Consider the following 24,229-nt stretch of genomic DNA (forward strand, 5'->3'; position numbering starts at 1 on the left):
CCACTTCACACTATTGCCATCAGTAGGGGAAAAAGGTACTGGAGCCTAAAGACGAGCACTCAGCGGCACTGAGTGGCACTGCCTTTAGATTCCTGAATAATCAATGAACCAAAGACACTGCCTTACTTTTTAAAATTTATTTATTGTTGTCAGGTGGTGTTTATGAATATTTTCACTGTGATGCTGCCACAAAAGACCACATTTCTGATTCTTTTAGTTGTGTGAGGAAACTCAAACCTGTAAGGATATCACACACAAAAGAATGTGTAGACTCCATACAGTCAATAGTACTGTGTAAGCTAGTGTACTTTATATTAGCAAAGAGGTGTAAAATTCCAAGTTGGTAAATATGTGGTGCATAGCTGCACTAAGTCTCTAAGGAACCTCCAGTGTGGAAAGCGGGAAGCTAAACTATGGCTGATAAAGGTTGGTACTTGGTAGTTAGTTTAACATACTGCTGAATCATAAAAGGATAAGGGTGTATTTTTTTGGTTTATGAAACAAAATCATTCAGAAGTATGAAATCTGAAATGTATGAGCCTACTGAAAATGCTCAGCAAGTAATGCCATAATTTGGAATGAAAAAAATATTTCGAGTCCTGACATCTCATCAGCATTTAAAAAAATATCAGTTTTAAAACGCGTTAAGCAAGTACTGTGGCAAGGAAAAGTAAATAGAGTTGTGATGGTTCAAGGAAGGAGTTAAATGGAAAGACAATATTAGTTGAGCAAAAGAAGTAAACGCAGCAACATCATTTAATATATCAAGACATTTTTTTAAAGCTTGTTGAGATAAAATTATAAAATGTTTAGAAAAATGGATGAAAAGCAAATCTAGAGTTTATGGGGTTGCAGATTTTTTGAGCACCATCTGGTCAAGCCCTTTAGGGAAAAGGCAATTCTGGATATGTGCTATGAATCCGATTTGAATAGGGAGTTTAAGGAAATGAAATTCTTGGGAGGCAATGATCACAATGTTGAAATTCACCCTGCATTTTAAGAGGGAGAAGGCTAAAATCTGATGTATCAGTATTCAAGTCAAAGTAACTACAGCAAACATGAGAGAATAATTGGCCAAAGTTGAAGAGCAGCAATAGAAGTAGTTCCTTGGGATAATTTGGAAGGTGCAGGATTGCTTGGTTCCAAACATTCTAAAGGGAGGATGACAAGGGAAACGGAGGACAGCATTAAAAACGAGAGGGAACATACAATATTGCAAAATTGATCAGGCAGCTATCGGATTGGAAGCCTTAAAAAAAGAATGACTTAAAAAAAGTAATCAGAGGAGAAAAGAAATGTGAAGGTAGTTAGCCAATAATGTAAGAGGATACAAAAAATATTTTCAGTTATCTAAAGAGATGGCATTGATCTGCTGGGAAATGATGCTGGGTAAGTGGTAATGGGGAGTGAAAAAATGACAGATGAACCAAATGAGTATTTTGGATCGGGCTCCACTGGATAAGCCAGAGGTTTAAGGGAGTCAGGGCAAAAGTGAGTGTAGTCACTCTGATATAAGAGAAGGTGCTTGGATAGCTGAAGGCAGTTAAGTCACCTGGATCAGATGGATTATGCCCCAGGATACTGAAAGAGATAGCTGAAGAGATTGTAGCAGAAAAGATAGTGATCTTTCAAGAATCACTATAGTCAGGAATGGTTCCAGAGGACTGGAATATTGTAAATGTCTTCCCACTCTTTAAGAAGAGAGGGAAAAGATGAGAAATTATAGGCTGGTTCACCAGACTTTAGTGGTTGGTAAGGATGAGGTTTGGGGGTACTTGAAGGAACATAATAAAGCAAGACTAAATCAGCATAGGGAAAATCTTTCTTGACATATCTGTTGGAATTCTTTGAGGAACTAATAGGTAGGACAGACAAAAGAGAGTGGATGTTGACACAGATTTTGAGATGGTGCTCCACAGAAGTGAGATTAGAGCCAATGGTACTACAGGAAAGATACTAGCATGGATAGAAGATCTCCTGAAGGCAAGGAGTTGAAATAAAAGTGGCCTTCACAGTTAGGCTGCTGGTGACTAGAGGTGCTCTGCAGGGGTTGGTGTTGGATCAACCACCTTTTGTTGATTTGAACGCAAATTTGATTGTTTTGCGGCCAAGTTTGTGGATGATGCATATAAGTATGGGGGAGGGGTGTTAGTGTTGAGGAAGCAAAAAATCTGCAGAAGGACTTGGGCAGGTTGGGAGAATGGGCAAAGAAATGTCAGATGGAATACAATATAGGCAAGTATATGGTCATGCACGCAAGTAGAAGGAATAAAGTGTAGACTACTTTCTTCATTGGAAGAGAATTCTAAGGCCCTATGGGAGTTGTGCAGGATTCCCCAAAAATTAACTTGGCGGTCAAGTTGATAGTAAGGAAGGCAAAACCAATGTTAGCATTTATTTTGCAAAGATTAGAATATAAAAGCAAGGATGTAATGCTGAGGCTTTATAAGGTGTTATACCACATTTGAAGGATTGTATGCAGTTTTGAGCCCCATATCTAGGAAAGGATATGCTAGTGTTGCAGAGGGTAGGTTTACAATAATGATCCCAGAGAAGAAAGGGTTAATGTATGAAAAGCCTTTGGCTCTGGGATGGTACCTGCTGGAGTTTCGAAAAGTTGAGAGAGGAGCTCTTTGAAATCTGAATTTTGTAAAGCTAGATATGAACCTGGACATGAAGCAGTTGTTTCCAGTGAAAGAGTCTAAAACGAGAGGGTGATGAGATGAGGGGGAATTTATTTCCAGAAGGTGTTGAATCTGTGGAATTCATTGCCACAGATGGCTGTGGAGGTCACGTCAATGGGTATATTTAAAAGTGATAGTTTTTAATTAGAGTGTCAAAGGCTCCAAGAAGGCAAGAGAAATGGGTTGAGAAGAAAAGTATAGCAGCCATAATTCAAATGGTGGAACATATTCAATGGGCCTAATTCTGCTCCTTGGTTTTCTGATGCCAATTAATCTATGAAGGTTCCAATTGACCTCAATAATTTATAATCGGAAGCAAGAACATTGGACTAATTTCCATTCCAAATAAAGTGCACAAAATGCATTTCTGTATTCCAACTTCAAACCTGCTGAACGAACCAAAGAGTCAAACCTTGAATCTTTTTGATCTGTGGTTTAGTCATATATCACTGTATACACAGGGTTAATAGGATATATTAAATAATGCAAGTTTCTTGGGGGATACAAGTGGATGAGCCTATAACTATTATAGTCAATTCTATGTAGTTGTGGAGAGAACAGGCTTAGAGGTTATAGGTTTTTGATGCTGTGTATTTTGAGAGTTTTTAAGTACTGGGTATACTTGCTATCACGTGATCGTGTTATTTTTGGATTTTTTTTGTTCCCAGTTGGAAGCCATTATTGTTTTATGTTTTAGATTTTTTTTAAATTCTGTTCATTTCACAGGAAGGCAAAAGCCTGTTTATCTTCCCAGCATGCCAATATGTGGTTGAACCTCCTGAGCGATTTGTATATTTTCACTGGATGTTGAATTGGTCATGGATTTAGATCTTTACTCCTTTCTGATGAAATATTTCAGGTAATTGAAGAGGAAGAATAAACTAAAATCTGACAGAATTCTTTACTTGATTTGTCACATCTAATTCCCTGTTTTTTTTTAAACACTTCAAATGCTTTGTTCCAAGGGAAGCCCACAGAGGCATGAGGAAGAATACATAAATCACTGTACAACAGTCCATTTCTAAAAATTATTTGTTAGAATTTGTGATTTTTTTCCCCCCTTGTGTTCTGTTGAAAGAATGGCTGATCCACAACCCCTAAGATCAAGTGTGAAGCATCTGGACTAAAAACAGCAGCTTCATGTTCAAATCCAAATATTTCTCTATTTTCATTAATTTCCGCTCCAAATCACGTGCATTCCATCTTCAATCATGCTGAAATAATCCAAAGAGTCAAAGTATAATGACCTTCTCTGCATGTGTGTGTTTTCTACAATATTTTAGAGAGCAACACCAGTACAATACAGTTGCATGTTTTTTTTCTGTCTAGAAAAGGAACCAAGGTGTGACATAAAGCTCTTCATATATTTAAAACCTCTGTGTAGAGTGTAGAGAAGGTTTCCACTTTGGAGAGAGAGCAAAAGGTGATTATATTAAGTTACTGGTTATCCAGTAAGGAAATCAGCAGATACTGTTTTACCACTTGAAATTTAACCAGACCTAATTTCAAACAAACTATACTTGTATCATAAATTTAAAAAATGAATGTCCAAAGAAAATTTAATTTTAAAAACATTTTGTAAAATTTCTCTAATCCTAGGCCAAAATTTTTAAAACTTTTTCACTGAATGCAAAAATGTTCCCTTCTCCTTATGACATCAGCAACATAAATTAGAAGATATCAAATTATATATTTTTAATCGTTCTAGGGTTAAATATAATTGATGTATAAAATTATAATAAACAAGTCTATATCTAACATTAATAATCTTAGTTATACTGTTCTTACAAATAGTTTATCAATGATCTATGCTAAATTCTACCCCTAAATCATTTTCCCATTTTCATCTTGACTTATGTAAATCTATTGTGATGGAATATTTGGAAATATTTTTGGGAGATAAATTGGTAAAATTAGAGTAGGCTACATACTACACACACTTTAAAACAAATCTTGTTTGAAACACTGAAGAATTCATATTCAGTGACTTTACAAAAACTATGGAGAATGCTATACACATTTTACATGTAGGTGCTAATTGAAATGATGCCATGAAATGAATGGACTGGAGTCAGGTGGTCTGTGTTGGACATTTTTGCAAGGCTTCTGACCTCTCTGCAAAGTGCTCACTCAAAGGTCATTGAGGGGTTTGTTTACCTAAAACAACAGGTGGACTAGAAGACTGACTCCTATTGTTTACTGGAGAAGGAAGGGGTTTTGCAAGTGAGAGAGAGAAGGACATGTGGCTGGCAGTTGGAATCTTAGATGGAGAAAGAGACACACAGCCGAAACAAGCAACAGAAGCTTGTTGGAACGGAAACAGAAGCTCCAGATTGGTGGATGGCTGGAAGTGCTATCTGTGTGATGTTTCTCTTGGAATAAAGGGTACAGAAAGGAACTCTGGTAGCCTGAAAGAAAGAAGTTATCATCTGGAGAACCCCGATGGGGCAAGTTTCATCAGCAAGACATTGAGGTGACTAATGGGGGTACCTCAGTTGTGGAAATTCTGGAACAACACATCTCCCTCTGCAAACCTACAAGAACCTTCCTGAGCGGTAAACGTTTACCTTTCGAGCACCAAAGCCAGGTGAACTTTGTACATGTTAAATTTTGTGCACAGTATAAGAATTGCCTGCAATCAATGAACTTGGAAAAATGAGGTGAGATTGAACTGTGAACCAAAGAACTTTTCTTAAATTTACACACACATTACATACACGTGCACTTAAAATTAGAAGGGGGTTAAGGTTGGGTAGTTAAGTTAATAGTGATAAGTTAAAATTTGATTCTGTTTTTATGTTTAAAGATAATTAAAAACAACTTTTGTTTAAGTAACTACTTGCCGTGGTGAATGTCTATTGCTGTTGGGTTTTGGGGTCCTGTGGGCTCGTAACACTATCTTCAGCATTTTTTTGTTGCAGTAATTTATAAATTTCAGATATAAATCCTTTCTTTCCACCTTCCCAAATTAACATTTCAAATTTTGATTCCTTTGAAGCTTCAAATTTCTCCCATAAATGTCATGCAAAAATTATTTAATTTGATAATAACAAAAAAGTGTTAGGGTTAGTATTTGATATCTCTTTCATTCTCTCAGATGAAAGATAATGACTCAATTCATAACAATTATTCACTGTCTTTTAATACCTTTCTGATCCCAAATTTTAAGAAGTTGATTATTAATCATAAATGATAAAATGCTGAATCTAATACAAAGGAGTATATCTAGATATTTTACCTTGAGTACCAATTTCCTTATTCACTTTTTCCCATATTCCTATCAAATGAGACAATATTGGCATCTTATGCAAATATGACAACTTTTTATTTCATTTATATAGAAATTGATCCCTTCTATTTTCATTAATTTGTTTTAAGTCTATATCTGCCCATATTAACAAATTATCAGAATCATACATTCTATTAATAAATTTTAATCGAGCAGCTTTAAAATAATTTTGAAATTTTGGAAGTTTTAAACCTCCTAATTCATATTTCCATGTTAATTTCTGAGTAGTTACCTTTACCATTTTGCCTTTCCATGAAATAAATTGGAAAATATATTGAAGTCATTTTAGTACAATTCACTCTGCCTATTAACGTTATTGGTAAGTCTTTCTATTTAATTAAGTCATTTTTAATTTTAGAAAATAATGGTAAATAACTTAAGGTGTATAAATGATTTATTTGTCTAAATTTTAATACCTAAATATTTAATTTGATCAGTTCATTTAAATTTTACAACATCTTTAAAAGAACAATGATCTGCATCAGACAATGGCATAAATTCACTTTTCTCCCAATTAACTTTGTACTCAGATAATTCCCCATATTCCCTTAATCTATCCTGTAAAACTTGCAACAACTTTCTTGGTTCTTTTAAATAAATCAACACATCATCAGCAAATAAATTAATCTTAAATTCATCCAGACCCATTGTAATACCCTTTATCTCACTTTCTTGTCTGATTAACTGTGCTGAAGGTTCTATTGTGACGGCCCGAAATTGCGGAGATCAGGCCAGCACATCGCGCAGCAGCAGACGTGGACAGAGATTGCTAAAGTGACTCCCAGGACAACAAATCGATGGGGGTAGAAGCTGGGGCAGCATCAGACCAACAGCCCTAAAATGGCATTGGTCAAGATGCCCAGCTAACTCAGCAGAAACAGGCTGGGGAAGAAGGGCATTCATATGCATGGATGTTCCCGCTGCTATTGTTATTCATATGGATGAACTCAGTTAATCAGCAAAAATTGTGGGAACTTGAACAGTATAAAAGCAGTCTTTCCAGCCCTAATAAAACAGTGAGCTTAACCTGCCACACTGTGTGTGTGTGTATGTTTCTTTGTAGCGGTTGGCTACACTATCACCAATGGAAATAATGCAGGTGACAAAGGACAACCTTGCTTAGTTGATCTCTCTAACCTAAAATATTCAGATAAAAGTCCATTTGTCACAACTCCAGCCATAGGCTGTTTATATATTGCCTTAATCCAATTTATAAATGTTGGTCCAAATTGAAATTTTTCCAATACCTTAAATTAAAAAAACACCATTCATCTCTATCAAATGCTTTCTCTGCTTCTAATGATAAAACTATTAATAAGTTGGATTAGCATTAGCAGTAGCAAAGAAGTGTATTGCAATTACATGGAAAGATCAAATGGATCTTACAAAGATGGCATTCAGAATTGAGATCTTGTATTCCTTTGGAGAAAATAACATATTTGAGAGATAAATATTTTGTTTTTAGGAAGGGTTGGAGGCCTTATTTGGATTTATATGGATTTAAAATTTTAAAGATCTGGACCTGTATGTGACAGGATATCCCCATCACACGATGATTAATACTTGTTATTTTTTGTTATTTTTCCAACTTTTATTTTTCTTTCCAGGGGTTAGTAGGGTTTTAGAGGTTAAGGGTTGGGATGTTGGTGTATAAGGGGTTGTGGATGTGTAGAGGGGAGGTTTTTTCTTCTTTTCTATTATATAAACCATGTTTTTTGAAGATATATTTTGTTTAATTTTTTGTATGATCATGGTTATTAAACTAATTAAAGTATTGAAAAAAGATACTGTTTTACCCAGAAAGTAGCTTGAAATGAAGGCACTCCCATTAATCCTTGAGACTGGTGAGCTAGGTAATGAGTGTAAAAGAGGGATATGTAGAATGATGGTAAAAGGTTGAAGTAGCTTGCTTCTACTTGAAGTAATGTATGAATCTGCTCATGCCATATTGAGGTTCATTGATGTATCCCAAAGCTTGGTGAGTAAATTTTTGTAATTTGCAGATTTGAGCAAACAGGGCACTGTGGAGATTCACAAATTAGAGCTACATTTTCACATAATTTTGTGGGAAGAAACTTAAGATTAATTTCCTAAAGCAGAAGCTTGATCTTCAGTACATCATGAGATTATCCTGCTTTGGTAAAGGTACAATACTAATCCAGCTCTATTTATGAAAAATGTGTTTATTATCACTGACCTGCCATTCATGGATCCTTCAAGACTGATACAAAAAGAGAATATGATTGGTTTAGAGAAATTTGACCAAAACAGTGCAGCTTCTTCTAACTTTCCTTCACTTGATGCTTTTCCCTGTTCCCTTCTTGAAAAAATAATCACATTTGCTGTCCAATTGTGATCTGGTACCACAGCTACTAAAAGTCTCATTCAGAGCCCCAGCAATCTCTTGCCTACCATTGCAGCCTTGGATTAATTTCATCTGACCATGGGAATTTATCCACATTTTTTTGAATATTTTATTTAAAATTTAAATAACCACATAATACAATTAATAGAAAATATGCCTTCAAAGCTAACATGGTTTATATATATATATATATATATATATATATATAAAACCATCTAAATCTTCCCCTATCCCCTTATACTAACATTACCCCCCACCCAACATCACAACCCTTATCTATAACCTCACTATGTCCTAAAAGAGAGAAAGAAAATGAGAAGAGGAGAAATAACCAAAAACAACAGTAACCAAACCATGTGATGGGGAGATCCTGCCACAACTAGGTTCAAATCTTTAAACTTTCCAATCCAAATAATCCATACAAGAGCTCCAAATCTTCCTAAAAGTAACGTATTTATCTCTCATGTTATACATTATTTTTTTCTAAAGGAATACAAGATCTTAATTCTGAATGCCATCTCTAAGTTCTATTTGGTCTTTCCATGTAATTGCAATACACTTCCTCGCTACTGCCAAAGCCAATCTTTAAAAAAGCTATTTGAAATTTGTCTAAACCATTTTTCAAACAGATTATACTTGTATCACCAATTAAGAAGACTTTTGGGTACAAAGAAAACTTAATTTTCAAAATATCTTGTAAAAATCCCTTAACCCGAGACAAAAAGGTTTAACTTTTTCACATAGCCATATTGAATGTAAAAAGGTCCCCTTATCCTTCTTACATTGAAAACATAAATCAGAAGAAACCAAATTATATCTTTTTAAATGTTCTGGGGTTAAATATAATTGATGTATCAAATTATAATGTACAAGTCTATATTGAACATTAATAATCTTTGTCATGCTATCTTTACAAATAGTTTTCCAAAGATCTATATGAAATTCAACTCCTAAATCCTTTTCCCATTTTAATCTGGACTTTTGTAAATTTATTTTAAACATTTTCTGTAGCAATAATTTATACATTTCAGTTATAAATCTTTTCTTTCCACCTTCCCAAATTATCATTTCAAATTTTGACTCCTTTAGAAGTTCCAAATTTTTCCCATAAGAATCATAAAACAACAATTTAATTTGATAATACCAGAGAAATAAATGGGTTGATATTTGATATCTTTCTTTCATTCTTTCAAACTAAAGATATTGATTTAATTCATAAGAATTATTCACTATGTTAATGCATTTCAAATCTCAAATTTTAAGATGATTACTAACCATAAAAGGAAAAAGTTTATTCTGATACAGAGGAATATATCTAGATATTTTACCTAGAGTACCAATTTCTTTATTCATCTTATCCCATATTTCTATCAAATGAGATAATATTGGCAACTTATATGGGCATAGCAATTTAGTATTCAATTTATAAACAAATTGATCCCTTCTATTTTCATTAGTTCTATTTAGTTCTATATCTGCCCAAGTCAACAAACTATCAGAATCAAACATTCTGTTAATGAATTTTAACTGAGCAGCTTTAAAATAATTTTGAAAATTTGAAAGTTGTAAATCTTAGTTTCTGAATGGGTACTCTTGTCATTTTATCCTTCCATAAAAACTTCCTAACTACTGTATTCAAATCTTTTAAAAAAAAAATTAAGGATTTTACATGGAATAGATTGAAAGATGTACTGAAGTCTTGGAAATATATTCATTTTAATACAATTTACTTCCCTATTAAAGTTATTGATAAGTCTTTCCATCTAACAAAATAATCTTTAATTTTAGAAAATAGAGGTAATTAATTTAAACCATGCAAATGATTTATATATCTATCTATTTTAATACATAAATATTTAATTTGATCTGTTCATTTAAACCATGCTACATCTTTCGAAGTTACTGTCTGAAACAATGCTATTGACTGCTTGGTCAGGAGAAAGAGGACTTGAAAGCGCTAATGCCTGTGTTCCTCTGGTGGGAAATGATGCAAGACGTCGTTTATATCCTGTAGCTGTAAGATGCTTCTTCGCTTTATAGTATATACTTGAGCGAAGAAATCCACGGGGTAACCATACCTTTGAACAGAACCCAGATACACCCTGCGGAATATCAAAGAATCCGGCATAGAAATGGAGATCGTACTGTGTTTGTTGGCAAATAAATACCTTGATAAAGGGCTCAAGACCGAAACATCGATTATGCATTTTTACTGTGGTTATATAAAAGGACGTTGTTTGACCCGCCGAGTTGTATTATTTTAATATAAAGTACGGCCACCGTTTAATGCATTCGGGCATAGTTTATATTTATATTTATAAGCATAGATAGGTCAGACAAGTGCGTGGTTGAGACACTACAAGTCACGTTCCTGGTTCGGTTTCTGGGAAAGATGGGACCTGTGCATGAAGGACCAGAACAAGATCAAGATCAATAACCCAGGAGAAGGGGAAAATCTGCATGGAGCTCGAGTCCAGAGGACCCCAGAAACCAGCAGCAATAGATATGCACCACAACACAGGGTCACTTAAACAAAAGTCATTTTTAATTACATTTGAACAAAAAAAAACTATTACTTAACCTACCTAACTACTTCTTAATTCCCCCCTCTAATACTAAGCACAGGTGTGGGTAATGTATATTTAAGATTAGAAAAGTTATTTGGATCACAGTCCAATCTCACTGGTTGCAGGCAATTCTTGTCCTGTGCACAAAAGTTAGCATTAACAAAGTTCAACAGTCTTCGGTGCTTAACAGGCAAATGATTACCACTCAGGAGGGTTCTTGCTGGTTTTCAGAGAGATTCCTTTTCCAGGACATCCGCAACTGATTCCTTCTCAATCAGTCTTGCTGGCGAAACTTGCCCCCTTCAGGGTTCTCCAGATGATCTTCTTTCTTTCAGGTCACCTTTCAAACTGCCAGTCTTCTCCTTTGACCAGGCAGCCTTCCAAAGTTTGCCAGCTTATCCCTCTGGAACTGTTTTCTGTGACTCTTTCTCTCTCTCTCTGTTTCACACCCTCCCTCTCTGCAAAACTATTCTCCCCTGCCTGCAAAGATCACATGCTCTCCCAGGCAAGCTGCTGAATGCTGCTACTTTGTTGTTCCTCTGCAAAAGTCCTGCAAATATTCTGTGTTTTAAAATGTGCAAGCTGCTCTAGCAATTCCTCCCATGCCACCTCTAAATACAACTGAATGAGGTCCTAAATGATGTTTTTTATTGGTATTCACTAATGAACTCTGTAGTTCGAGAATATAGAATAGTATGAGACCTTTGGACCATGATGTGGTGCCAACCCATGTAAACCTACTCCACATCCCTTCCCTCAGTCACAGTCCATAACCCTCCATTTTCTTCATGTACCTATTTAAGAGTCTTTTTATATATTGTATCAGCCTCTACCACCTCCTCCAGCAATACATTCCAGACACCTACCACTCTATGTGAAAATAAACTGCCTGGGACATCTCTAACTTTCCTCCACTAACCTTTAACTAACAGATGTCCTTGGACCTTGTCATCATGAGAGAGAAAAGAGCTGGCGGTTCACTCTATCTATGCCTTTCATAATCTTGTTTGCCTCATTAAGTCACCCTCATTCTCCTTGGCTTGCTCAACCATTTTTCTCATAAGAACTTGGTAGGGTAAGGTGCAGTAGGTCTCCACATATAAAGAGGTACTCAATGCCTCAACAGCCTTAAATGTGGATAAATTATTTCATGGGAGAAAAAGCATTTGATAGGGTTGAATGGTGTTTTTTTTTTGTTTAAAGTGCTGGAAATGTTTTGATTTGGACCAATGTTTATAAGTTGGATTAAGGCAAAATATAAATGCCCAAAGGCTAGAGTTGTGACAAATGGATTTTTATCTGAGTCTTTTAAGTTAAAAAGGTTGTCCTTTGTCATTACATTATTTGCATTGGTGATAAACCCTTTAGACAGTTAATAAGGCAGGATAGTGAAGAGACACACCATCCACATCTCACGGAAACATTCTATTCAGGGAAAAGTATCCACCAAAAATGTAACAGGAGCCTGTTCTACTCCCCGATTTAACAGGTAGTAGATACATTGATAGTTTGTTTAATTTTTTTTCTTATTTCAAGAGAACGAAGCAGTGTTGAATACAATGCCTAGATGTACAGGAAGACAGTCACCTGTCAATGGCACTCGAGAAGACGCAAACCCATGTCTTCGTTGAACCGAAAGAAACACACATAGCACCTGCCTTCTTGGCTGACAAAAAGTCCAACGCCCACCTGTAATTGCCTACACGTGTGTGTGTGTGTCTGTGGGGTGGGGGGGTAACCCTTACACAGGAAAACCTCACCACTCTCCCTTCTGCTTTCTCCCCTTCAGTGACAACACCCATCACCCTTAAAGTTCAGGCTGGGAGCTGGTCAATGATTTAAGGGGTAGGACCACTGCCCAGTTTCATAAACCAGCTGAACTCCTTTTATATTACCCCTTGCTTTCGAAAGAGTTGTTAGTGATTGGTTCAATATTTCACACGTGGTCCAGGCGATTCTAAGCTTCATGTTTGCCCAGACTGGCTGCATTTGGTGCGTGGAGTGCAAACCTCTCGCATCCTCGAGAGACAGACAAAGCGGCACGTCCACCATGAAGCTCCTGTGCGGCGGCGTGCTCTGCTGTGCCCTGGTAATCATCGTCCAAGTTCGTGGACATCATCAGCGATCTTACAGGTCTCCTACCCGGAGAATGTTGTCGCCGGCGATTAGATACACACAACCAGCTCTCGCACAACGCGCGGACATCGGACGAAGTATCTCAGCAAGTAAGAGAAAACTTCGCTCTTCCATCAACTATATACCGTAGTAGAAATTCTCTCCCCCCCCCCCCGGTTTATTGACTGTAGTAAAAAAGTTGGTTACGATTCTCTACGGAACGTATTTGATTCGATTATTATCATCTGGACACGATGAATGTTACACCCATCTGTATCTGGAATGATTGGAAAATGTAATGTGAATCTGAGAGGTCCATTGCGTTTTTCGACAAATTTTTATCTTCAATCAATTATACTCCTGGTAACGGGGAAATAATATTTCGTAGATTTATATAAAATGCATAATATATTTACTTTAAATATGTCCAATGACATATGAGAACATTGCAAAGAATCGAAGGGTAGAGTAATTGTAATAGTTTTGATGGATACTCCACTTCTGATCCACATCTTGCACTCAAATCCAGATTCAATAATCAAAGTCAACTCGTTGTTAATTTCTTTCCTGTCACATCCTGTTATTCTTCGTTTTCATTTGAGAAGCCTGAATTCTAGGAGTGAATTTTACTTTGGATAATCATGGTCTTTCATCAAAACTGAATCTTCATGCCTAAATTCGTTAATTTGACCCAGATAACAATTGTTGGGCCCCTTTTTGACATTTTAAGACGGTTCGTTTGATCACATGGGTTCTTTCTTAATTGCTAAGGGTAAAATATTCTGACCAGATTGATTGGGCATACTTCCATTATGCCAGAACCCACAATGTTTGAAGATTAAAGGTAAAGCAAATTCGTGCCAAATTATTTTGCACATTTTTGCTTGATAATGCAATCAAACGTCTAATTTAACCTCAGCAACGTTGCTATGAACAAAGAAAAGCTGGAGGAACTCAGCGGGGCAAGCAGCATCCACGGAGATCGACGTTTTGGGTCGAGACACCATCTGGCCCGGTGAATTCCTTCAGTTTCTCATTGTTCACTCAAGATTCCAGCATCAGCAGATCTCTAACGTTCTTGCAAAGTTGGCCTGTAGATTGTAGAATGGTCTGTTTCTGGGTCGCTGCTGTTCTTTTTCTTAATAAATTAGAGCACAGTTCTTAAACCCACATCTCCCAATGTGAAGAGTATCGATCCAGTTAATTATGTATACATGCCAAGTAATCGGTAAACTATATCGACTGCTCTTCACGGAATCCAGGTAATCATCCATTGAAAGATATCTTGCCAGCCGATGTTGAGCAGTTTAACAGTTTCAATATATTTTTATTAAAATACAAACTTTAACAATGGCAGTCAGTGGGTGAAAACAGAATTTCCTTCGAATGTTCCAGCTTCCAACTGATGCCACCCATGAATTATTGCCCAATAAGGGCAATGCTCAGAAGTTTTCTAGTTCATTGGCCTTGTCAGTAATACATGGGTTAAACTGTACTTTTAAATATACTCTCCTTACTGGGTGAAAACAGAATTTCCTTCGAATGTTCCAGCTTCCAACTGATGCCACCCATGAATTATTGCCCAATAAGGGCAATGCTCAGAAGTTTTCTAGTTCATTGGCCTTGTCAATAATACATGGATTAAACTGTACTTTTAAATATACTCTCCTTACTGGGTGAAAACAGAATTTCCTTCGAATGTTCCAGCTTCCAACTGATGCCACCCATGAATTATTGCCCAATAAGGGCAATGCTCAGAAGTTTTCTAGTTCATTGGCCTTGTCAATAATACATGGGTTAAACTGTACTTTTAAATATACTCTCCTTACTGGGTATTTGTATGATTGTGGAAATACTCTTAAATAAAATTGAATGCTAGTTGTGAGAAGGCTGGAAAAGGACATCAATGAGATTTGGACAAATTGGATGAGTGGGCAAATCCATAGCAGATACAGATGAATGTGGATAAATGTGAGGCTATTTGAACAGTGATAGATTGATAAAAAGAAAGGTGCAGAGTTCTTTATTTCTTTTGTACTTCAGTCGCTGAAAGCAAACATTTAATTTTAATTTATTTAATTTAGACTTACAGCATGTTAACTGGCCCTTCTGGACCACGAGCCTGTGCCGTCCAATTACACCCAATTATTCATGTGCAGTAAGCACCTAAGAAGTTAAATGGTGTTACTTATCACTGGAGAATTTTTACTGGAGTAAGAAAATCTTGCTGCATCTGCTCAGGGCTTTGTATGCAGCATCGGTCTCCTTGCCTGAAGTAGTTTGTTCTTGAAAAAAAGCTTTATTAGACTGATTTTTGAATGACCGGACAGACTGGGCTGATCCACTGGAACATGAGTGAGACCAGATAGAAAAATGGTGTTTCCTACAGCCATGACATCCAAAACAGGGGTAACAGCCCCCAGGTGAATGGTTGCTATTTACCACCGAGATCAGATTGTTCCATTCAGACCATGCAGAACCTCCCAAAGAAAGCAATGAAGGCCAAGTCTAAGGACCACACTATGTCATACTTTTTTTTTCATAGTTTCTGTTGTTTGGCAAAATGAAAGTTGAATTTTTTTTCCCCATTGCAGCACATCCTGGCATTAATACTGCCACTAAAAATAGAAGAAAGCCCAAAGTTGATCTTTGTTCACTTGAAAAACTGCAGGACCATTACACCATTTTTCGGTGTTTGTTTTACTGACTTTCCATAGTGATTCTTTTGTTCACTATCTATTTCTATAAAACATTCAGGTTAGAAACAAATGAGCTATTGATATATTTGATATGTCCATGGAATTCACACAAAATCACAGGAAAAGTATCAGCACATTGTGAAAATTAGTCTGCTGTTCTTTGCATATTTTAAAAAATTTCTTCCATTTCCTTTTTAATTCAACAGATATCTTTGGTTTATTAGCTCTCCCATTAGTTTTCTGATTGCTTTTTACTTTTTCAGTTCTATTTCTCCCTGCTATACCTTGACACTCACCTTAAGTGTGCCACCCTCCCCCCACCACTCCCATACTCTCCTATACTTCTTGATCAAGACTAGTATGCTGTCAAATTAATGACTTGATTATTCTGCCACACTAACTCATAAGGAAATAAATTCTGAAACAATCTTATTATTTCTTGCAAGACTTGTAAGGATGACAAATTAAACCAATGTCCCAAAGATAAAAGTCTGTGATTCATTTGCAGGTAGGCATAATGCAATTACATTCATGTCAACGATAGAAATCTGTGTAACTATTTAAAGCCTGCAATTATGGAGTACTTTGTAGAACTTGTCAATCATCGTGGTGTTTTCTGGTTGAACTTTAAACATGCATTTTCTGTTGAAATGTAGGAAGAACAGAAACTAATATGTGAATGGTAAACCCTGCCCCTCTCACTGCCCCCCCCCCCTTCCACCCCTGTCAAAGACAGAAATGTGATAATAAATAATATTTTTAAACCTGTTGATTGAAGCATAAGTATTTACCAAGATGCTGGGGTAAATTTTATTCTCTTCAAAATAGTTCCACATACCAGAAATTTTTTGTGTCCATCCATGAGCTTTAATAACTCATGAGAAAGGTAGGTTCATATTTTATCACTACAGTGATTGGAATTATGTAAAATAAATATTGATAAAGGAAGACAGCCAAATATGCTCATGTTAGTGGAAGTAGCTACCATCGTTAGGGAAACTTATCAATGAAAATTAATTTACAGTTACAAATAAAAAAAGTACAATTGTCTAGTGACTTTGGCACAAAACTCTTGTCTCCATCTGAAAAAAGCAGAATCTCCCAATTGAGAAATTTTGCAAAGTTTTTGGCAGAAGAGTTGTAGAAGTTCAATGAAAGGATGAATATAAACAATTTTGTGAATCTGCCATTAAAGATATTGCAGATGTTTCAAAACACCCACAGAAATTCACCTCAGTGCCTCAAGGAGCCTCAGAAATATGTTTCTTCACCTGGCCAGATTCTTATGATAACGATGAAGGAACAGTGCTCTCCATTCTTCTTGTTGGCAGGTGACAGCGTAGTTTTGCTGAGAATGGAAACTACTTGCTGTCTGGTACCTATTTTCAGTCTAATGACATCACCAAAGGATCTGAGGGCAGAGAAAAATGCAATAGACCTCTTCAATCAGACTGAAAAATCTAAACAAAGAACCTAAAATGAGGATTCATCTGGCTGGGATGTTACTTCCTGGAATGAAGGAGTCACACTCATCATTCTCCTTGCTGACAGCTGCCCATAGAATTTTTATGAGCTGATGAGCAGAGATTTTCCCTAACTTAGTGTTTGTTTTAATTTTATGTCTCAATGTGGTGTACATGAAATAACCAAATAACATTGAGGTTCTTCAATAAATCAGACAGTAAAATCCATAGTAAATCTGAAGAATAACTGAAAATCCAATCAGGTGCAAGATATAAAATATTATTTTGGATAGATAGACCAGATTAGAAAGATATACATATAAAAGAGACAAAAATTATATTTCAAGGATAGTTTCCATTAAAGAGTGTGAGATTCCAAACTTGTACCATAAATTGTTCAGTGATATGAGAAGCAAAGTACAGAAACCCCCAACGGCAGGTTCTGGATTTTCACATTAAGATGAGCAAACTAAAAGCTACTGTCAGTATAACAGTGGTATTAATGGACCCTAATGCTTTATTTAATGGACACTACTGCTTTACTTGACATTATTATCACAATAACCTCAGGCCAATGTTGTTTTACATGCCCTTTTAAAAAATCTTTTATGTCACTAGCACATGGAGTTTTACAAAGACAAAAACTATACATTGTAAAATTGAAACAGGACTGCTATTTGTCCTCGTGTTTAAAAAAAAATCAACAAAACATATGATTAGCTCAGTGGTTCTCAACCTTTTTCTTTCCACTCACATACTACTTTGGGTATCTCTGTGCCATAGGTGCTCAGATTGCTTAGGGTGGGATTGGGTTGAAAGAAAAAGTTTGAAAACCACTGTTTTAATCTTACCACATTGACTTGTTATGTGTACGGTTTCATAACTCCAAAGGAAATGGGCCAATGACCATTTTTCTCAAGCAAAATATTTCAGTAACAATTAGGTCTAGAGCAGTGATTCTCAACCTTCCCTTCCCACCCACATACCAGTTTAAGTAATCCCTTACTAATCACAGAGAACCAATGGCATAGAGATTACTAAAGTGGTATGTGAGTGGAAAGAAAAAGGTTAAGAACCATTGGATTAGCCTCTGAGAAGAAAGGTGAAGACATATGCCTTTTTCTCCGTGGTACAAATCAGTGGTCACATTAGAATCTGATGGTCACTGTTTTGCTGCTCTCACAAATGCACATTTTTACCACTCTATAACAAATCTCCAGTTAGCGTTCTATTCTCATCCAGTCTTCTTCAGCTCCTTCTGAACTCAAAATGAATCCCTGCATTTACAAATATTTTCATGGTCTTGCAGCAAGTGGGATTTTTGCTGAAAATACTCTCATGGGAAGAAGGAACCAGCTTGTTTAGCACGTCTGCTGCTAAATCCCTGAAATGAGAAAAAAACAAAGACACTTCTGGTGAATAAACGAAAAAAAAATGATAACGTTCCATTTAAGTTTAGGATGAAAGAATGGTTTTGTGTTCATTGTAAGATTAGATGTTGGAACACAGATGTAGCTAGCTGGTAATTGGAAAGTTTCAGGTTATGCTTTTTTTAATATATATAAAACGAGCCTGCAGCTGACGTGGACATTTACCCCTGCATAAATCTTCGTCCGCGAAGCCAAGCCAAAAGAAGAAAAAGAAAAAAAGTGTAATGTGAGGTTTTTGATTTTAATTTTTATATTGCACTTTAAATACAATTTTATTTAAAGAAATAATCTTACCAATTTGTATCTAGCTTTGGTCCACTAAATGCTTTCAGCCTGCTTACTGAGTGAATGGACAAATGGATGAGAGCGCACATGTTGAAGGCCCAGTTGTCAATTTTAAGTGGAACACTTACCCACACATTGCTAAGATTATTGGTATACTTCCTTCTACATTTGGCTATTGCTTTAAATAAAACTAAAGGTTTAGATTTAAATAGTTTTGGTCCTGACTTATGATAAGATGAGTTGGTTTGTCTTTGAAAATCTGAATGACTTTTATAATTTTTAAGTTTACCTTAATGACCTTTCAAACCACCCATGTTTATGAGGGACTGGTCAGCTATCATGAAAAGAACCAACAAAAATGTTGGATTCCAGATACGAATGTTTAACAGCACACCTGTTATGCTTTTAACATATTACACCTTCAAGTGAATAAATCTCACTCTTATTGTGCAATTAGTGTCATTCCAAATATACAGCACCAGCGACTGGGTCAGGGGTTCAAATCCCATGCTGTCTTTAAGGAGTTTTGACATTCTCCCATGTCTGCGTCGGTTTTCCCCAGGAACTCCGGTTTCCTCCCACCTTCCAAAATGCACCAGGGATTAGAGGTCGTTTAGGTGTAATTGGGCAGCACGGGCTTGTGGGCTGAAAGGGCTTATTACCATGCTATATGTCTAAATTTAAAAATAAGTTCATTTGTTATTTTATATCACTTTAAATCATCTTGATCATCCAGTAGCAAAACAAAAATTACATAAGTAGACATTTCCAATCTTTCAGGTTTCTATCATATCTAGCTAGTTCTAATGAAAGATCAGCCTGTCACATTAATTCAATTTTGTTCTTTTACTGAAGATGTTTGACTTGCTGAATGTTTCTAGCTTTCTCTTTCAGTGAAGAATCACAGTTATTTGTATCTCACAGTTCTAGCATTTCTTTCTCTCCCTCCTCCCTCCCCCATTCTCATTTATCATTTGTATACATTATCTTTGGACAGATCAACTGTGACGAATAAGCACTCACCACAGTCAAATAACTATTACCAGTACTATTTGTAAACATTCAGTTTATCTTGGTGTCACAAGTTCTCCCTTTATTTTTTTAACTTTTCCTGACATAAAGCAATAATTGTTTTTTTTTCCTCTCTCTCCATAGATTCGACCTGGCTTGCTGAGAATATCCTGAGTTTTAGAACATAGATATAACATTAAAGAGTTTAATATCTGGGGCCCATTTATGGAGTATTATCATAATTTAAATATGAAGAAAACTCCCAGAGCACCCCTGCCTGTCTGTTGTCCAGGAGCTGAAACTCTGTTCTTTACATATTATTCAATAGTGACCATGTTTAGTGGGAGGGTAGGATTAGAATGGGGGGAGGGGGGATTCTTTTTTCCTTTCATTTTCTTCTTTCTTTCTCTTCCTCTTTTTAAGTAGAAGAGATTACTCTAATTGGATAATTTACCATGAATAGATTGTAATATTAGAATATGAGGTGAATTTTTCTTAAGGGAATTTCCATTGTATCTGAGCATTGTATTCATATTGTATAATGTTGTGTGTTAGTTTGTGTTTAATATGTAAAATGTATTATTGTTCTCTTACAAATCAATAAAAATTATTAAAAATAAAAGAAAGAACATAGAACATTGCATCACAGTACAGGTCGCTCGGCACATAATGTTGTGACAACCTATATAGGACATAGAATATTACCACACAGTTTTCTAATTTTTATTTCCAATTTCTATCATCTGCAGTTATTTTATTTTTCAATTGAATTAACTGGCTATTCATCAGTCCAAGGTGGTTCATCCTCCTTTAACTCAATTCCATTTTTCTACTTCTAACTATAAAGCATCAGCCTCTATTTCCTTTTCTCTCTCTCTCTCTCTCTCTCTCTCTCTCTCTCTCTCTCAACTTCCTCTCAAATTCCATTCACCTCGATGATTACCTGCAATCACAAATTCCGTGTGTTTTAGCTAAATATGATCTTTCTGATTTTTCTATTTGATTCTTTAGCAATTTTCTCACATAGCTGAAGTCACTTTTTGCTCTTCACTTAAAAGTAACATTTTCTCTCGGTTTATTGTCAATGCTTATAACCAAGAAACCCACATTGATTCAGTGTAGGTTTGTTTTCCGCATGGGGCGTCTCCTCTACTTCCTCTTCAATGTTTGCTTATTACCCAGGCAGTCCCCAGGTTACAAACAAGTTCCATTACCTGGGTCTGTCCATTAGGTGAATTAGTACTTAAGGTGGAACAGGTACTTGCGGTTCTTATTTAGGATTGTTGAGGTAAAATTATGCACGTTATGTGCGTGTCCGATTTGGGGCAAAATGGGGATCAACCTGTTCATAAATAAGAGTTGTTTGTAACCTGGGAGCTGCCCGTATAGCATTTAATATTTGTATTTTTAAAATAATTTGCTTCAGCAATCTTTGTGGACCATAATGCTACATAATGTACTTTTGACCAAAGGAATTGTGATGCATTGTAGTGACAGTAAACAGACACAAGATTCAAAGACTGAACAATAGGCTTTATACTACTTAAAGTCTCTGCTGTAGTTAGCTGTAGCTCTGAGTGACTGACCTCAAGGGGCCGGATGTGGCTTATAGCCCAGCGGATGATTGGCAGCTACCGGGTGGGGCTTGGTCCATTCAGGTTGGCTGATTGACAGCCAGCCAGGTGTTGTCTTATCCTCCAGTTCTCTTCCTGGAGGTACACAGGTTGTCCCCTGCAGTAGGCTAGTGATGTATCACCACAGGTAAAATCATATAACAATTACAGTTTGGCTCTGACCCCTTCAGTCCCAATATAAAGCATGTTTTTGTGCCTTACCTCCAATTTACCTGAAGACCATTGTAGATACCGGTCGTTAATTGTAAGCTAATAAAAGCGTGTTTGTGCTTCTCACAAGTCTCCAAGTACTATCAATCACGTTATAATTTTATTAGCTTACTTTTGGAAACTGGGTGGAGGCACTATTGAAGCCAGGCATTCTCCAGGTTGACCCTCTGTCCCCAGAGGCTCCAGAAGAATTTGCCAACCGGTTGAAGTGTTTCTACTCTTTCCTGACAGCCACTCAATAAGTCTTCCACTCCGACAACCTCCGGAGATCGGCCCTCCTCTCCTGAGTCAGTCCCAAGGGATACATAGTCATCAAGGACTGCGTGACGTATGAGACAGTCATCGAAGGCCTGAAGGCCCACTACATGAGGCCCCAAAACGATGTGCTGGCAAGACACTGACTCTCTCAACGTCGGCAATGACCAGGTGAATTGCTGGATGACTATGTTCTGGAACTATGGACATTGATGAGAATGTGCCATTATGAACTGGTCTCAGCCCGGGTGAGAGAAGAACAAGTCCAGGATAAACTCATGGCAGGAGTGAGGTCGAGGTATGTGAGGCAGTGACTGCTAGAGTTGAGGAAGACGGACCTTGCCAGTATCCATGATCTGGCAAAATCTCATGAACAGGCCCAACTGGGAGCGGACAACCTCTCTAATGAAAGTGTGGCCTTCTCAGAAGACCAGGCCTGTGGAGAGCAGCCATCCTGGGTACAGACTACTGCAGCCACATTCAACCAGGGATGCTACTTCTGTGGTCAGGCCAAACACCCTCACGCCAAATGACCCATGAAGGATTCTATGTGTTTAGGATGTGGTAAGAGGGGTGAAGGTCTGTTGAGCCAAAGGGAACCCCAGGAAGGTGACCACGTGCATGACCCCCAAAAAGTTGTTTGCCCCGTGCTCAAGCCCAGAAATGAGGGTCCCTGTTTCTCCATGCTACTCACAGCCACCATCTCGCTGCGCCTCTTGGTGGAACCACTACCGGAAGTGAGGCAACAAGGAATCCGGAAGTGAAGGAATGGCAGCCATCTTGCCGCTCCTCGTGGTCGATGCCATCTTCCGGCCCTCGGATCAAGATGATGTCAACAGGGAGAGCAATGCAGCCTCCAGAGCCTTGGCATCAATTGTCATCAACCAGGTAAAAACCCACGAGATGAACAACTTGACTCTGGAGGAGAGGGTAAATGGTCTGTTTAATAAACACTGGTTCAACTGAGAGCTTTATAAACTTTGTGACTGCATGACGGTACAACTTAAAGGCTTACCCAACAGACTACCATATTTATCTAGCGTTGCAATCATATTTGGTGACTATTCAGGGGTATTGTACAGTACACTTAACTGTAAAAGGGGGGAAATTTGCAAGTTCCGACTGTATATATTGAAAGGTTTGTGTGTTTCTGTGTTGCTGGTCGTAGACTTCCTATGTCATCTTAAAAGCGTGACCTTGGTGTACTCAGGCCCATTCCCCCCAATCACAGTGTGGAATGGAAGATCCCAAAAGCCAGACACTACATGCGGTCTCTTAACGCTGAAACCCTGTTTCAGAACCTAACCCCCGACTGTAAGCCGATAGCCAAAAAGAGCAGGCGATGCATTGCAGGGGATTGAGAATTTATTAGAGCCAAAAAGCAGCAACTGCTTAAAGAAAAAAAATAATTGAACCAAGCAACAGCCCGAGGAGAGCCCAGGTGGTAGTCATGAAGGGCGAGAAAAGCCCAGACTAGTGATTGACTATAGCTAAACTATTAATTGCTTCACACTCCTGGATGCATACCCCCTCCCCCGAATCTTGCACATGGTGAGTGAAATTGGTTAGTACCGGGTCTATTCGACCATTGACCTGAAAGCTGCATATTCACCAGCTACCGATCCATTCCAAGGACTGTCCCTACACAGCATTCAAGGCAGATGGATGGCTTTATCAGTTCCTGAGGGTCCATTTTGATATTACGAATGGGGTCTCAGACTTCAAGAGGCAGATGGACAAAATGGTGGACAAGTCCTTCTCCTATCTCGACAACGTCACCATTTGCGGACACAATTTGGAGGACCATGATGCCAATCTCCAGAAGTTTCTGCACACAGCAAATCCCTGAACCTGATGTACAATGTCAGTAAGTGTGTGTTCCGGAATGGACTAAACCTCTAGCTATCCTGGACTATGTGGTGGAGAATGGTGTCATTGGCCCAGACTACGAGCGTATGTTCCCCCATTAGACCTCCCGATCCCAAGGACCATGAAAGCTTTAAAGAGGTGACTGGGCTTATTCTCATACTACACCCAGTGGGTACCTCATTAAGCTGACAAGGTCCAGCCCCTCTTAAAATCCACCTCTTTCCCATTGTCAGCTGAAGCCCAGGCAATCTTTAACTACGTCAGGAGCTATGTTGCGAAAGCCACCACGCATGTGGTGGATGAAAATGCACCATTCCAGGTGGAGAGCGATGTAGCTCTGGCTGTGACCCTTA

General features: G+C 37.4%; 1 protein-coding gene across 1 annotated transcript in view; it reads left to right on the forward strand.

Moving 5' to 3' along the window:
• The first annotated feature begins 12,903 nt into the window (after window positions 1-12,903).
• Window positions 12,904-24,229, forward strand: part of LOC138736639 (matrilin-3-like) — a 52,514-nt gene continuing 41,188 nt past the window's right edge. Inside the window, exon 1 of the mRNA XM_069886460.1 lies at window positions 12,904-13,130. Within this exon, the coding sequence (XP_069742561.1) occupies window positions 12,956-13,130 (175 nt within the window). The 5' untranslated portion in view covers window positions 12,904-12,955. The remainder of the gene's footprint in view (window positions 13,131-24,229) is intronic.

Source organism: Narcine bancroftii, chromosome 6, assembly GCF_036971445.1.
Source record: "Narcine bancroftii isolate sNarBan1 chromosome 6, sNarBan1.hap1, whole genome shotgun sequence".
In the NCBI taxonomy this organism is placed as follows: Eukaryota; Metazoa; Chordata; class Chondrichthyes; order Torpediniformes; family Narcinidae; genus Narcine; species Narcine bancroftii.